An 18,312-nucleotide genomic window follows, 5' to 3' on the forward strand; every position below is an offset into this window, starting at 1 on the left:
ATATATATATATATATATATATATATATATATATATATATTTAACGAATTATACTTTTTTCTCATCCTTTGACATGTTATGAACCATACTAGATTCTATTAATTCCAGTTAAATTCCATATTTAATATCATTCTTTAGCCAGTTTTAAGTGTACTTTCATTTTTAAACTTTTCTTCTCTTTTTCAGCTAATTCAGCCCTTTGGAGCTTGTGATAGCGATTTTTTTAAAAATAAATTTCTTATGGAACTATTTAAAAAAAAAAATCGAGTCTTGGAGCAAGATGCAAAATGCACTATGGCAGTTTCTGAGACAGTATTTAAAAAATAAACACATGGAATTTCCGCTTGGTAAAATCTGTTTGGTGCGGAGAAAAGACCAGAGGATACTAAACATAAATCTCTTTTAATCAATCTCCTTGCGTCATTTTGTGTGGATAGTACCAATCGGACCTAGCACCTTTTTTCAGAAGGTTAACAAAAATCCGACGCATGAAAAAGAACGGAGAACAAGTAACTCTGGACCAAAAATTATGGCAAACAATCTTAAAATTAACTTTTTAGCCAAATATTAGTATTTCCAGTTTCATACACATATAATTAATTATTACATTACGATGCTTATTACTGATTTCTGTTTATATATTGATATATATTAATTCGGAGTCACAATCTCTAAAAGTTAGTATTATAATGTTGAAGGTTGGTTTGCAGTTAATGAAACGTGTGACCATGGAACACACATTTTGACAAAAAATTCTAAGTATCTTTAAAGCAATTAAAAAAATTTCCAATTCTTACGAATATAATAATGATATTGTAATATTATAATGTTTATTACCAATTTTTGTCTATATTGGTATAAATTAGCTTAGAATTATGTTCTTTAAAAGTTAGTTATAGACGTAGCCTAAAGCTTAATTTGCAAGTTCACATTAAATACATTTTGTCTCGTTTTTTTTTCTTTATCTAATCAAATTTTGCTTATAGTCAATATAGGGTCTTTGCTGAAGACAAATCAAGGGTGTTCACTGGGTACTGTAAATTCACTGATATTTTGCATATTCACAGACTTGATAGTGATATCGTGTATAATTGGTCAAAAAGCGTGCAGAACCCCATCATCAAGCATCTTTAGCTGCGAATTTCACACAACAGCCATTATCTCCAAGCAGAAACATTACTTCCGAATATAGACGGCGTAGGAGTACATAATTAAAAGTTTAACTGAGAAGAGTCAGTAAGTCAAAAATTTCTAGTGCTTCGCCAATGATTTATAGAATTGATTTGCAGCATCAACAAGGACCCAGAAACACCTTTTGCTTTTATCAAGTTTCAACCTCCACCCTTTCCTTATCGGAAGACTCAAAAGATTTAGTGAAAAAAAAAAAAAAAAAAAAAAAAAAAAAATCTTTGTGTACGGTTCTGTTTAACTTGCAATATTAAAAAAAGAAGTTAAAAACCTATTTTAACTTTTATTCAAAACCTATTTTTTCTGGAGTAATTCAAGTCTTGAAAGTAAGGATGGGGTAAAGGAAGGCCAGGCCATACCCAGGGGAGGGGTGGGTGGCTAAGGAGTTTGACCCCCCCCCCGACATGTTTGTCTGACTCGTAAAAACGTAACAAAAATGGATATAAACAAATTTTTATACATTTTTTTTTGTTTTTTTTTAGTAGCCCCCCCTCTCCCAAAAAAAAATCTCGAGTAAAAAAAAATCCAAAAAAAAAAAAAATTCTGGGTACAGCCTTAAAGGTAGGAGCTTGAAAAAAGTGTTCTGACCCTAGAATCAATTCCTGTGAATTTCATAATCCTAATTCCTGATACAGGTAACGTAAAAAGAAAGATCCTATTCAACACAGGTTTTGAATCGTCAAGATCCTGGTAAGATTAAATAAAAAACAAGTTTTTTTAACTGAAAGTAAGGAACGCCGTTAAAACTTAAAACGAACAGAAATTATTCCGTATATGAAAGGGGCTGTCCCCTCCTCAACGCCTGATGGGTAAGACTAAACCTGATGAAACTTATATATTTGAAATCAGCATTAAAATCTGATTCTTTTGATGTATCTATTGGTATCAAAATTCCGTTTTTTAGAGTTTCGGTTACCATTGAGGCGGGTCGCTCCTTACTTATAGTTCGTTACCACGAACTCTTTGATTATGTCATTAGTCAGGAGCTCTGTGGATCGAGCATACTTACCCTACCCCCCCCCCGCTCCCTCCACCTAAAAATATCGAAAAACATCTCAAACAGAAAAAGATATTCTACACAACATACTTGGAAACTGCAGTGCTGCTCTTATTTAAAAAATAAAAAAAACAAGTTTTTTAAACTGAAAGTAAGGAGCGACATTAAAACTTAAAACGAACAGAAATTATTCCGTATATGAAAGGGACTGTCCTCTCCTCAACGCCTCGCTCTTTACGATAAAGTTTTTTATTGTTTAAAAAAATAAAGTTGTGAGACAGAGTCAAACTTTTGCGTAAAGAGCGAGGCCTCGAAGAGGGGACAGTCCATTTGATATACGGAATAATTTCTGTTCGTTTTAAGTTTTAATGTCGCTCCTTACTTTCAGTTAAAAAAAATTGGTTTTTTTATTAAATTTTTGAACGTTTTTGAATAAATGCAGGTTTTGATCTTGGCTCACCGTACATGAATAATTAAAACAAAATTTTCATATTAATTTACTTTTATTTAGTTAAATGGCTTTCTCGAAACTTCTTTAATTATATTTACGAACGTTTTTATTAGTAATAAATATAAGTAACTTACGAATTAACTTACGTAACGAACTTCTATATTCATATATTTTTAATTTGTTTATTAGGGGGTTCGCCCCCTAGTCAATCCCTTGCTCTTTAAGCGAAAATTTGAATTTTGTTCCAATTCTTTAAAAATGACCGCTTAATCACAAAGGCCGTTAATTAGAATAAATAGCTCTTATGAAAGTACTAAAAAATCTTTGGCTTAAAGAGCGAGGTATTGACTACGGGGTGAACCCAATAATATATGTAATATTTTCTGTTCGTTTGAAGTTTCGATTTTGCTGCTATTGCAGATGAAATACTTGTTTTTTTATATTAAATTTCTGATCTTTTTTAAATAATGCTGGGAAGTCCGGCGTCCCCTTTATAGCAATGTCCCTTCCCCCGTGAAAATTTCCTCCGTGGAAAGATCCTCCCACATAACCCCCCCCCCACCCCACTACCCCCCAACCCCGCAAAATCTCCCCCGAAAACGTCTGTATACTTCCAAATAACCAATATTATATGTTAACATTGGGTAAAATTCATAAGTTTCAGCCCTCCCCCGGGAATTTAGGGGGATTAAGTCATCCTAAAAGACATACTTATTATATTTTCGAACATGCTGAACAAAATGGCTATCTCAAAATTTTGATCAGGTGACTTTGGGAAAAAAATGAGCGTGAGAGGGGGCCTAGTTGCCCTCCATTTTTTTGGTAACTTTTAATTGCCACTATAAATTTCAATTCACCTTCCAATGAGCCCTCCCAAGATATTATAATACCACGAGGTCAATAAAAACACCTCTGGGACAAAAAAACCAACTCACAACAAAAAAATAAAAACCCAACCCGTTTATTTAATCGGGACAAAAATTCAAAAAAAACCGATTTTTTTTAAAGGAGAGTTAACACAAAAAATTAGGGTTCTCTGATACGCATAATATGGTGGTGAGATTTTAATTAAGGTCTATATTTTTTAGGGGGTCTTCCCTCCTTTTTTCGAAAATCAGCCTAACTTTCTCAGGCCCGTAACTTTTGATGGGTATAATTAAACTTGATGAAACTTATATATTTGAAATCAGCATTAAAATCTGATTCTTTTGATGTATCTATTTGTATCAAAATACCGTTTTCTAGAGTTTCGGTTACCATTGAGCCGGGTCGCTCCTTACTTACAGTTCGTTACCACGAACTGTTTGAAATACGAAAAAGCGAGCAGAACATTTTACAGCCATCCAAAATAAAGAAAATAATTCCCTGTAACCAATAGTTTTTGGGTTAGTACACAGCACAGGGTTATCCACACAGTTGTATCAATTGATGACGTGTGCGATATCGAAGATGTCTACCACTTTCCTTGTTCAATCCTTGCTTAATTAAATAAAAAAAACAAGTTTTTTAAACTGAAAGTAAGGAGCGACATTAAAACTTAAAACGAACAGAAATTATTCTGTATATGAAAGAGACTGTCCCCTCCTCAACGCCTCGCTCTTTACACTAAAGTTTTTTATTGTTTTAAAAAATAAAGTTGTGAGACAGAGTCAAACTTTAGCGTAAAGAGCAAGGCGTTGAGGAGGGGACAGCCCCTTTCATATACAGAATAATTTCTGTTCATTTTAAGTTTTAATGTCGCTCCTTACTTTCAGTTGAAAAAACTTGTTTTTTTAATTTAATTGTTGAACGTTTTTGAATAAATGCAGGTTTTGATCTTGGCTCACCGTACATGAATAATTAAAACAAAATTTTCATATTAATTTACTTTTATTTAGTTAAATGGCTTTCTCGAAACTTGTTTAATTTTATCTACGAACGTTTTTATTAGTAATAAATATACGTAACTTACGAATTAACTTACGTAACGAACTTCTATATTCATATATTTTTAATACGTTTATTAGGGGGTTCGCCAACTAGTCAATACCTCGCTCTTTAAGCGAAAATTCAAATTTTGTTCCAATTCTTTAGAAATGACCGCTTTACGTAATTAACAAAGGCCGTTAATTAGAATAAATAGCTCTTATGAAAGTACTAAAAAATCTTTGGCTTAAAGAGCGAGGCATTGACTACGGGGTGAACCCAATTATATATGTAATATTTTCTGTTCGTTTTAAGTTTCGATGTTGCTGCTGTTGCAGTTGAAATACTTGTTTTTTTACATTAAATTTATGATCTTTTTTTAAATAATGCTGGGAGGTCCGGCGTCCCCTTCATAGCAATGTCCCTTCCCCCATGAAAACGTCCTTCATGGAAAGATCCTCCCACATAACCCCGGACCTATCCACCCCCCACTACCAGGAAAAATCTCCCCTGAAAACGTCTGTATACTTCCAAATAACTAATACTATATGTTAACATTGGGTAAAGCTCATAACTTTCAGCCCTCCCCCCGGGAACTTCGGGGGATTAAGTCATCCTGAAAGACATACTTATAATATTTTCGAACATGCTGAACAAAATGGCTACCTCAAAATTTTGATCAGGTGACTTTGGGGAAAAAATGAGCGTGGGAGGGGTCCTAGTTGCCCTCCATTTATTTTGGTCACTTAAAAAGGGCACTAGAACTTTCAATTTCCATTCCAATGAGCCCTTCCACGATATTCTAGGACAACTGGTTCGATACGATCAACCCTTGGGGGAAAAAAAAACAAATAACAAATAAACAAGCACCTGTGATCTTTCTTCTGGCAAAAAATGCAAAATTCCACATTTTTGTAGATGGGAGCTTGAAATCTCTACAGTAAACTTCTTTTATACGCGGAATATTATGGTGTGATTTTCATTAAGGTGCTATATCTCTTAGGATGTTTTCCTCCCTGTATTCGAAAATCAGCGAAGTTTTCTCAGGCGCCTAACTTTTGATGGGTGAAACTAAACTCTATGAAACTTGTATATTTGAAATCAGCATTAAAATGTGATTCTTTTGATGCATCTATTTGTATCAAAATACCGTTTTCTAGAGTTTCGGTTACCATTGAGCCGGGTCGCTCCTTACTTACAGTTCGTTACCACGAACTGTTTGATCTAGTAGCTGCACACTAAGCAAAACTCTTATTTTTCTAGGGATTAAAGTTTGATTCGGATAGCCCCTTCACATTCAGTATAATGTGACGAAATGTTTAGCAGTAGACGAACTGCAACTATTCACACCTTCCCCTATTTTCATCTTTTTCTTTATCTTCTCAATCAGAGCACTTTTTCCTTAGCATTACTGTTTTTCAAGGCCGTACCCAGAGGAGGGGGAGAGGAGGGTTAGGGTGTTTGATCCCCCCCCCCTCCAATTTTTGTCCGATTCGTAAAAACGTGACAAAAATCAACAAAAACAAATTTTTGATGCGTTTTTAAAATATTTTTTCTGTAACAACCCCCCCCCCCCGAAAAAAATTTATGTGCCCCCCCCCCAAAAAAAAATTGGATACGGCCAGTTGTGGAGCCTGTTGTTACTATTAGTATGTTGTTAGAATCTCAATTTTAGCTGGAAGATATAGCTGACCTCAATATAGGATGAACCTATTTTCAACTCCCCTTTCCCAATCTCCAATTAGAGTAAATGTAGTTATACAGCACTGTCACGGTCTTTATTGTCAGTTTCTCAAACCCTATTTTCCCGAAAAAAAAACTATCTGGGAAGTCTAAAAAGCGTTCCATGAAAACATCTCTCTGTAGACATCATTAGTTTTCTCTTCTCGAGTATCACTTTTCCAGAAAAAGTAAATTCTTCCGTTACTCACGTCGAGATAAATTCTGATTTCTTTATAAACATTTCAGATTGCGAAAGTTGTGATACGTTTCCAGCTCCTGCAGTCTCTGGTAGAGGTGAAGGAGTTGCGAAATAATGAGTTTCGATATGAATCTAGCCAAATATTCAGTTGAATGGTCATCTAGTGATCAATTTCCTTTCTAGATATCCGGTCTTAGTTAATATCAACTTTTGTACCTTTGGAATCCAGTCATAATCAAAGAATGTGTTGATTTAACACGGTATCCTAAAGCCCCCAAACTCCTGTCATATAATACCCCCATCTAAGTGGGGTACCCTGGGACAAAACAGGACCTAATAGAAAACCGACGATCACAGCTGTCAGCATAACTATAAAAATCTGAAATAAACATCAGTGGTATGTCAATAACTCTGCTACAGATTGATAATCGAAACAAGAAAATTGGGTACCCGACTTCCTCCGATATACTCTTTCTTCCTAATAAAAGAATTTAAGACGTTAAATCCGTAATCAGTCAGATATTCATTCAATTCATCTCAAGCATTTTTCATAGAAGGTAAGAAAAGAAGGTGCTAATAGACAATTTCGAAGCTTAGGCACCCCCCTCCCCATAAGAGAATTGAATAACCAACACTGGCTGAATAGTCCAAACTAACGGTTCGTTTTTCACGGACTAAATGAATATTTTGGGATCAATGGAACACCACGTGGCAGAGTTGCCCCTGAAACAGAGAGGTTATACAAGCAACAATTCAATAGTTCTCAGAGTTGTTGCTCGATAAAATTTTGACCCTGTTCAGGCCAAAATTGGTATTTTCCGGGCTAAAATTATAGAGTGCGGCACGATCCAATATCTAAGACAGCTGATTCGATACGACGACCCATGGGGAAAAACAAACACAGATGCGTGACTCCGACACATGACCAATGGAAAATTTTGCATTTTTAAGATAGTGGCTTTCGGGTTCTTATACATGCTGAATTTCGATGTATAGATTTCATCAAGATTGCACCTTTTTTTCTGAGAGTTTAACACCGATTCATAAAATTATGCAAATTTTCACTCGCTAATGGCCTGATGAGCAACTTTAAAATTAATAAATTTGGAATCAGCATAAACTTCGTCATTCCATATATTTAGATTAGAACTTCTTTCTTTAATGTTTCGATTTCTAATGACAAAAGTCACTCCATACTTACATTTTAGTACTACGAACTGTTTGATCCAAGACTGCCTTAAATACCACTTCCTCTTTCAACTACAGTTTTTTTTGGCATTCAAAATTAATATTTGTACAAAAATACTTCAAGAATGATAATCATTCATGAAAAAGTACACCCCTTTAAATATTTCTCAGGAGGTAGCCTGAAATATCAAAAATGAATTACAGGGATATCGTTTCTATGGTTCTCGCAGTGACTTCTTCTAACAAAAGAAGAGATTTTAAAGAAATAGAAGAAACATTTTTATAGAGATTTCCCCATTGACGCAGGCAAGAGAGCCAGCAGGACAATGCCCTCCACCCCCGGGAAACAAGAAGACCCTAAAAGTGCAAATAAATTGGAAATTTAAAGATATTACCGTTTAAGTCTTGGTAAAACAAAGCTACCCCCCCCCCCACTGGAAAAATTACTGGCGGTGCTCATAATACCCCCCCCCCCTCTTTCTCTTTTGCACAGGTAGTCATTTAAATGTGATCTATTACGTTAAACGGAAGAAAAATATTTCTGCCTAAAGAAAGGAGTTGATAATCTACAGCACCCATATTACAGACTTAACCAAAAATATTCCTGGGAATGAAGGGACACTACAGAATAATTTCATGACCCTAAAACTACAACAAAAAAAAAAAAAAAAAAAACAAAAAAAAAAAAAAAAAAAAAAAAAAAAAAAAAGCAGAATTTTCATTGAGATCATTCCTCTTTTTAAGGATGTTTTCCTCTTACAAAAATCAAAGGTTCTTTATTTTGATGGTGGGTTTCACCATTAATGGATTACATATATTTTGAATCATCATAAAAAGCAAATTCGTTTGATGTTTATATTGTTATCAAAACTATATCTTTTAAAAAGTTCTGGTTAGCATTTCCACCATACGCTCCTTACGTACAATTCATTAAGATTCACTTGCTTCATAAAAATAGTTGCATTTTTCGACTGCAAAATATAATTTTTACACCTTTTTCTTGCTCAAATCCTTTAAAAAAAAGCTCCCGGATAGTCTTTCAAAACTCTATTTTTGCTCTCATGTGAATTTTAATAAAGCTACCTGAGCACTTATGTATCGTACTTTAAATTTTCAGAATATTGCGCTACGATCAACTCACCACATCACCAAGTCAACTAAGGTCAGAGCACATTCCTTCTCCATGAATTCCATTCTATCCGACTTATCCCACAAACTTTCACTCATTTCTTTATACCTTTTTTTGATATATTACGATTCTTATATATATTTCTTGATATATTACATTCTTAACCACGTTCTAAAAACTATCCTTGGACAAATCCTTAGGAAATAACTAGCAATTTTCTAATGCCCCATTTGAACACTATTTTTAAAAACAACCATTACAGTAGCTTGTAGTATCACAATCTTAGTTTTAAGATTTATCTTCCTATTCTTCCAACCTTTTTTTTTTCAACAACAAGAGAAGAAGAAGAAGAATGAAAAAACGCAACATGCTCTTTTTTTGTTTGTTATTTTGTCTCCATTGAATCTTTTTATTACTTTAGATGCTGCCTAGGTAAGTGAAGTTATCGACTCGTCTATTTTCTTGGTGTCTAACATAAGATCTCTATCCCATTTATCCCTAATATCAGTGATTTAACAATCTTAACATTAAAATTCAATCCTAATTTGTCCCCTAGACTCTTAAACCTTCAAAATTCCAACACTTCAACACTTTTATCCATGACACGCCAAATCCACTGCATAGTTTAAGTCTAAAGTAGTTTTACCTCTCCGCCTAATGCCATGTTCTCTAACAGCTTTTGCTATGTTCCTTATGACAAAGTGTCAAGATCCTTGGAGAAACATAGCTCAATCTTGAACAAAATGCGATAAATTTAGCTGCCCAAATTTAGGATTTGAAATGCGCTCTTTTCGTGTTTCAGCCCTCCCCTCAAAAAATATACCATCCCACTCACAACTGGGGGTCAGACCAGGAGGGGCTTTAATGTTCAAAATAGTTAATGTAACCAAGTCTACTAGTCCTTTGAAGCAGATTGGTAGGAACTGACCATTACACAAGTAGCACCTGTGCTGATAACAAAAATATTAGAATAATCAAACTGTGGTTTTTCCGCCTCCCAGTAAAAGTTGTCTCTGAGTTGTATCATTTCCAAAAAACATCTGCAACAAGATTTACCCGATAATAAAATTCGTTTATTTAACACATAAATTACGAAAACCCACCACCATTCCATGCTACATAAAAGACAAGAAGGATATCGGAAATAGGACACAAACAAACCAATGGATAGAACTTTTCCCTTGACCTCGAATGCTATTTTATTTTTTACAATTAACTATGTTTTAAACTATTGGTATTACACAGCTTTTGTTTTGAAAAGAAGAAAAATTTTTTTCATGGCAAAAAAACTGAATTTCTAGGTGTAATCAAAATTTTAATAAATTATTCCACGGTTTGCAATACTTGGCCCACTTCCAAGAGTGATTTTTCATAGCGTCCTGTTTTAGAAAGATGCGCGCAAAGACTAGAAAATTTCTACAAATTCTCAAGACTATTCAAATATTTTGCCCATGTTGTGGTGTCTTTTTTGTACTTTTGTTAAAAGAAGGATTCAATAAAAAGACAGAAATTTACAATCTTTTGCGGTAGATCAAATGAAGTTCTCGCGTCACAACATGCAAATCCAGCGAAGTCAATTAAGAGGGAGGGGAGAAGAAGGAAGACTGACCCACCTAAGTTTTGAAAAATACCTTTTTGGAGGTTATTTTCATCGAACGTGCCTGTTTTAAGGCATTTTTGTTGAGAAAATGGAAAAAAAATGATAAATATGTCTCCCCTAGTGAAAAAATATTTGCCCCTCCCCTCCTAACGTTTTGTGATTCGACACCACTCGCAAAACTGCATAGTTTGGTTATCCTTTATCAGCTACTCTTACGTCTGATCTTGTAGAACATGGGCTTCAATTTTCTTCCATTGGCGTATTATGTTACTTTTTTGTTAAATTGTGTCACTTTTATGAAAGAACACATATTATGTCTAGGCTAATACCCAAAATGTGCATCATTTATTTGCTATTAGGACTATAAATATTCTTTTTATTTTTTACTATTATTGATGCTATTAATGAAGAAAAACAAGAGGACATGGCTGGGATTTTTAGGAGGAGTTGCAAAAACTACGTAATCCTTTTTTCTTACCAAATAGATTGTTTTTTTTAGTTTCAGTTTTTTCCGAGGATTTTTTTTTTACCTTGAAAATGATCTTAAACTATGGAAAATTAAATTGAAAGACCCTGAAAAAGCGTTTCAGAGCAAGTCTATGGGCATATGGGCATACATGCTATGCCCATACATGTATGCCCATACAAGTACGTCCATATGGGCATAATCAGTTTTTCTTGTCAAGCATCCCTTCTCCAGAAGTCAGATTCTTTCAATTCCCGCAACATTCAAGGAGTTAATTTTCTATTATTGATTTTTTTTCTTACATCACCCAATCATGTTAAAACTCATGTACACAGAACGATCTAATTGCTATGAGAGATCACTGAATATTTCAATTAACTATTTTCGCAATAATGAAAAATCTTACGTGGTGGAGAGGGAGGCATCACCATACTATCTACGGTGGGTAATAGAGGTGCGTCATTTCCAATGATAATTCCGTAGGGAGATCCACCTTCTGGCTTTTGAATCGCTAAAATCACTCTATCAGTAGTGGCTTTTAAAGCAGCAACGGCTTCTTCATGTGTGACATTTTCGAAAGATATCTCGCCAGCCTAAGAATTAAAACAGGTTAATAATGTCAAAATTTATCAAAGCTTAACAAATTTAATGTCAAAATTCGACATAAAATTTAATGTCAAAACTTGGCATTATGCCAAACGACAAGTCCACTACTTTAAATTTTATAGGAGACAAAAAATCATCGGAAGAACGGCAAATCTGAAAAAAAAACATCCCAATTTTCAAAATTATTGCATTTATCTGATTGTTTCGAGACAAACTGAAGTTATCGAGATAAGTACTTGGGCTATATATTTGCACATTAGGTGGGGGGTTGGTAACCCGACCTAAACTAACCTAACCCCCATCCCCTAATGTGCAAATATATAGCCCAAATTATATAATTCCAATGCATTATGTCACCCGCCACTTGTTTTCCACTGAGCATAAGCTAACTGTTTCTTAATACAAACAGATAAAACCGATTTATTCTCGAGTTTTACACAGCGTCAACATGAGTGTTGGCGGTATAATACATAAGCACGCTTTAATCTACCACGCGTTCAATTGGTATGTATTTAAGATTAATATGTTAGGCCCAAAACCTAGAGTAAAAGAAAATAAGACTCAAACTAAATTGCAGAAAATAAGAGAAAAAGGTATCATCTTAAAGGGTCCATTTAATTTCTGAGTAAAACGAGGGTTATATTTTTAAAGAGAATAAAAAAAGGTCTCGAGTAGTATGTTCATCTAATTTATAGCTCGATGACGAAAATATCTCAAAACTTTATCACGAAATCTCCTCCCTCCCCCCTCTGCACCATACTTTCCCTTTTTCATTTTAGAATAATCTTTCAATATAACTCTCTTATATTTTCAGACCTTTGAAAATTAAAGAGAATAGCAAAAGAAAACATAATTTAAACTCACGGTCTAGCTGTCTAAAATTAACTTCTTTGCATCTATGCTCAGAATTACACCGAACGTAAACGTGTTCAAATGAAATTCTTTACCACGAGTCACAAGAGAATCTTTGATGAAATGGTACAGTCTTATAAACATTATGCTTTTACTAGCATAGGAAGAAGGATAAGTAATCCAATGAACTATGTCTGTTGATGTGTAGCTATAATTGCGACAAAAACTTTAGAAAGTAGTGAAAAAATTATTTCAAGTTAAGTGAAAGTGATAGTTACTAGGGATGGATTGTCACTAGCGATAAATCACTAGCGGTCGCAACCCTGAACGAAAGGGGATTTTTAGAGAACCAATTTTTTTCGAGAAGATACAAGTTGGGGGAAAGCCACAAAAATTCGGGGATAGTGGAAGCACTGGTATTTTCAGACAAAATTTGCCAACAAATTTTACTAGACCATAAAGACTGCCAAGTAGCATTGCTATTTTGCTACCCCACTTTTTGCAGGGCGGCTGACATCATTGCACCTTCCAATATCCAAATCTTGGTTCGCAGACTTATCTCCTGTTCTTCCAAACTTTTTTTTACCTGCGAACATATATTTAGTATAACACAGTAGGCCTATATTTTTGTTAAGTTTTTTATTCCTTGCACCAAATGGAAACAATGCATAACATATATTTTCAAAAGATAAACTGCTATTCAACCGGTAATTTAGAGCCCAAATAACTTACCTCCATAACAAAAAATGGAGGAGAAAATTAAGAATTCCAAATATTCTAAAATCCACATTTGAGGATTCCAAGGGGAAAAATTCAAGACGTTATTTTTACTGTTTGCGTTTCAGTATGCAAAGTGTGTAAGTTAACTTAGAGCTTGGGGTTATCAAAAAATATGCTCTATTTCAAGAGCCAAAATGTGTGTTGCAATTTTTCTAAGCTAACAATCTTTATTTTTAAGCAAGTACTATAAGAGCAAGTAACAAGTTTTAAGAGTCAAATAAGTGCTATGAGCAGCTCATTTTCAGCCCAAACATAATTCGAACCTTATTTCAATTTTGACTTCATGAAAACTAATTTAATTGATGCTTTTTAAGAAGTTTTTTTTTCTTTTGAATTTTTTCACAAGCTTCAATTCTCAAACACCAGTACTAACATGAAAAAACATTCTGAAACTAACACGGCAGTTGGTTACGTGAAACCACAATTTTACAGAAAAAAATGATCGTGTCAACGTTTTTTTTTTGTAATTATGATAAATCTAAAGTACTGTCAACCAAAACACTGACAAATGGATTTAAATAAGCATATATCCTACATAAAGAAAAGACTACCTTTCATTGCAGGAACTGAACCACAAACAAGAAAATACTTCTGCGCAATTAGGTTTTGCATTTAGTAGGATCAAGCATTGGAAAGAGAGACAGGGAGTTATTTATTTATCAACATCAAATCAGTAAGAAAATAATAATAAAAAATGCTGGACATAAGATACAAAACGCACCAATACAATTTAGCTTGGAAATTAAACTTAGACAAGTTTCAAATCCAATGCCGAGCAACACTCTTCAAGAACAGTCACGCATATGCAAAGGCTTTAAGATATTCCCAAAAACCAGGTACAACTTTTAATTATATGTGTGTAACTTAAGCATAACATATTTACATACAAGAAATATATGGGTCTAAAATGACGACCCTCTTCATTATAAAGGTTTTTGAACGCCCTTTGTTATTAATTTTCTAACTATCTCATCTATGGCAGTTTTAGAATTGAAACATAAACAATTAGCAGGACATTTATGCTATTGCTTAGGTATTTAGAATCAGCAGCTCCGACTCTGGCTCTGACTCAGCTCTGAATCTTAGGACATAATCTACAATATATTACATATATTTCCCCATCCCTTGAACTCAGGACTAAACGCAGATCGAAACTCAAAAAGGGAATCAAAGAGGTTTAAAAGAAATCCCAGAAAAAAGCAAAGACGCTATTAGAGCATGCGGCTCTTAAACAAATTAGATGACATAATGAAATAACACAACGATATATAACTACATAATATATTTGAAGCCTTTTTTAGCTATCCCGCAACAAACTTTACACGATACAAATGAAGAAAAAGAAGAAAACATTCATAGCAATGAAGAAAAATGTGATTGGCAATTTAATTACACTAGTCAATACTTAATTTGCATTTGGCAAATGTTACATCCAAATACATTATAATACAACAAAATCCATGCATCTCCACAATATCCATAATCTTTTTAGAAAGGCTTCTTATTCTAATTAAATTGTGTTTCAGTAGTCTTTCTTAAAGAATGGGGTCAAGACGTTAAACTTCAGCATAAAGAGCTATTTAGGTGGGGAATACACCCCTCGTATATGGATTGGTTTTTGTTCGTGTTAAGGTTTAATGTTGCTCCTTACTTTCAGGAGAAAAAAAATTGTTTAATTTCAATCCGTTTTTTAAATAATGCCGTGAAATTCGGCTCACCCTCCTAGAAAAATTCTCTCCCATCCCTGAGAAAATTCCTCCATGGAAATTTCCTCCCACGTAAAATACCCGCTCCCCAAAAATTCTCTCCCTCAGAATTTCATCGTCACTGAATTGTGTTTAATTTGTATTTGCATATGTTACATCCAAAGACATTGGAATACAACAAACTCCATGCAAATCATTTCGGGTTTCTCAATATTATTCTACCCACAGTAGGAATTTAGTAGTATAAGCTCTAGTCCTGCATCAATTCTGGTGTAGCATATCGTGAAAATATAAGTCCACCTTTCTGATACTTTAACAGATACAGCTTATGTATAGTTTAAATTTTAATGGCGTTTAGGCATTTTTTTTAGTTGTCTCGTTTTATAAAAAGCTGCAAAAAAATACCAAGCAATTTTTCACGGAAACTATGCGACAGAAAATAATTTGTTCACTCTTTCAGAATTAGCAACATTGGAAATGTTAATGTCGCGTATTATTGCACAAGATGAAAATTTGTTTAATTTGTGGCTTAGTGTATTCATTTAAAGTTGAATGTTACACTTCAATCTTTCATTGGCCGTTCTGCTACCATTGAAAATGTATTTCGAGAATTTCGACATGCAAATTTCCTTCAGATAAGGCTTCCATCATAACTCGAGGCATCATTGGTAACTGATACTAAAGCTGATGCTAAATTAGAATGGGAATTTTAAATGTATTATATCATTATAAAATCGAGGGAAATTAAATTTTGAAGAGATCTTATATTTTGACAATCAGACGAAAAACAGAAAAAACTTCTTTTGACAACGTTTTAAAACAACTTTTAGGTTTGTTGGTTTCCAAAATATTGGATACACAGGATGTTGCAACAGGGTACTTGTATCCTTAACACGTAAGCACTCCTTTGAAAAGGTTTTTCAAAATAAGGACATAAAAAACAACAAAAAACAAAATAAAATGATAGCTTTTTAAAAAGAACTGAAAAACCGTTTTGTAAGAAACTTTCAACGTCAATTCTGTCAAAAACTGGTGATATTTTGATAATACTCTACCAAAATATTCGTCCAACAACAAAATACTCCTATTACAACAGGAACACTACTACGATTATAGTTAATTTTTAAAACTCACGTCATATAAAGTGTTTGTTTGTTCAAGATTAGAAATTATTTCCATCCCTGAAATTAAAGTTCAAATGCAAATGTTTATCTTACACCTTACTAAATTAACTTAAACTAGAAATCACACTATTTTATGATCACCAAACGCAGCTAAAATTATTCCCCTTTTCCGATATTGAGTTATATTATCTCAATCACCAAGAATTAATACGGCGAACCTAAAATACTGACCCCAACTTACTAAAGATCATTATTTTATAACATTTCTTTGGGGGTTTTAGATAGCTCCTTGTGTTTCAATCATCATAGAAAAATTGATGAATCTCAGGGCTTATCTTCATCATATTAGACCAGAAGTTCAAGATGAACCCAGTGTACCAGAGGCACACTGTTTTTTTTTTTTTTTTTTTTTTTTGGTAACATCTGATACGCAACCAAATAAAGAAAGTAGTCGAGAATGGCGAGAGAGAGGTTTAAATGTAGAAGGGACCTTTCGTAGGTTAAGACTTAATGACATAGCAAGCTATACTCTCTAGGATCTGCCCCTCCTGAATTGATTACTTCGCAATTTAAGCAAAAATACATTGAATCAAAATCATTTGGGCCTATAGCAAGGGTTATATCTCACATTTTCATAATTTTACAAAAAAAAAAAAAAAAAAAAAAAAAAAAAAAAAAAAAAAAAAAAAATTTCAACAGAAAATCTTCTTTTCATGGGTTTAAATTGAGCGTAGGCAAAAAAGACAGTGTAGGTGATTAATACGGCTTTATTTTTATACGAGTACATACAATTATGTCAACTAGCTTCTGGACAAGAGCTACTGAAGTGTATTTGTCACAATCCTGGCGAATACCACCCACCTACTATAACGTGGACGATTACGTCTTGGACGTTGCTTTGCGTTATGTTGGGGCTATCTCCTTAGTAAATTCGTGGATAACCTTCATATATGATCTCCCTGTTTCCAGTTTGTTTTAAAAGGCATAAGAGGTTACTTCCGAAGTTACTACAACATCTCTTCCGAAGTCTTCCAGGACCCCACCTACCACGGACCATTTCTACGAAGACAACTTTTGGCAGTCAATAGTTTCCCCATTTGCTCCTTTGCTGCTGCAGTTAAATGTCCGGTAGGATTGCTGTCTCCTTCTTCAGTTGCTTTCGAAGGTCTTCGTCTGAGGCAGTCAATGCTCTTTTGCAATTGCAGACAGAAGACACAAATCCACTAGAAAACTCTGGAGAACAATAGCCCATTTCTGGAACATATTTGATATATACACTTTCGGTTTAAAACGTGATATACTGATTTTCATTTTTGTTATTTCTTTTTGGAACAATCTAAAATGGGAAAATGCTATCTATACATAGAAAAGGCATAGGAAATATTTTCAGGCATTTAATACAAAATGGTCGGCTTCTTGCCCAAATATATTTATTAATAAGGTTCACTTTCATGAAAAAAAGAAGAAAAACAGGTTAAGTCCTACCGTTGTATTCCGAACAGCAACCAGCTTATCCCCAACGGTCATCCTTCCGTCCAGATGAGCAGCTCCCCCTTCCATAATTTTAGTGACATAAATACCATTGTCTCCAGGGATATGTTGATTCCCAATTCCTCCAGCGATTGAGAAACCAAGACCTTTAGAACCCTTAGATAGCTCAATCTCAAGTTGACGAGGAGGATGGGGGGATGGAGTATGCGGTTTACTCAGATATCCATTGCTTTTCGGGCGACGGATTTGCTGCATAAAAAAGTTTATTAGGAAAGAAATAATATTACCAGAATAAAACTACTTTTTAGTAAAATTAATACAAATTTAAGCTAAATTAGCCATACCAACGTTTAAATTAGATTTCCTAAAGGTAGAAGATATGATTTAAATTTAAAGTAATTAATTTCAATATACGCGAAACATTTGAACACTGGAGGGCAATTTACGGGAATATAATCTCTTGTGATTGTCCACATGGGCATGTTGTCAATTTAAATTCAAAATGATTATTTATTTAAGCACGAATTAAAGTATAAAATAATTGCAATTATTACTTTTTTCTGAGATCTTGATTCGAGCACATTATTGCATCTATTAATCTAGAATCTAAATTTAGGCAACGTTCAAATGGCACTAAAAAAGATAACAGTACCAATTAATGATACACAAATTTGTCTACAAAGTCATTAGAAAGACCATGAAGATTTTAGGCAACTCTTGAGGAAATGTAAGAATCTTTAAGAAATATATAGCCTTCAAAAAAAGAAAAGCGAGAGAGAGAGAGAGAGAGAGAGAGAGAGAGAGAGAGAGAGAGAGAGAGAGAGAGAGAGAGAGAGAGAGAGAGAGAGAGAGAGGGAGAGAGAGAGAGAGAGAGTGAGAGAGACTTGGATTTGAGCCAAGCCACCAGT

At 34.0% G+C, this 18,312-nt stretch overlaps 1 protein-coding gene across 4 annotated transcripts in view; it reads right to left on the reverse strand.

Moving 5' to 3' along the window:
- The window catches only part of LOC148941495 (disks large 1 tumor suppressor protein-like), a 172,071-nt gene that overhangs the window by 47,930 nt on the left and 105,829 nt on the right, over nt 1-18,312 (reverse strand). For all 4 annotated transcript variants that reach the window (XM_089104020.1, XM_089104019.1, XM_089104022.1 and 1 more), the window contains 2 exons: nt 17,399-17,653; nt 11,252-11,438 (listed from right to left, as the gene is read on the reverse strand). In XM_089104020.1, coding sequence (XP_088960146.1) covers nt 11,252-11,438; nt 17,399-17,653 — 442 coding nt within the window. The remainder of the gene's footprint in view (nt 1-11,251; nt 11,439-17,398; nt 17,654-18,312) is intronic.

This window comes from Artemia sp. Qi Xiang Cuo, chromosome 18 (assembly GCF_049724085.1).
Source record: "Artemia sp. Qi Xiang Cuo chromosome 18, ASM4972408v1, whole genome shotgun sequence".
NCBI lineage: Eukaryota > Metazoa > Arthropoda > Branchiopoda > Anostraca > Artemiidae > Artemia > Artemia sp. Qi Xiang Cuo.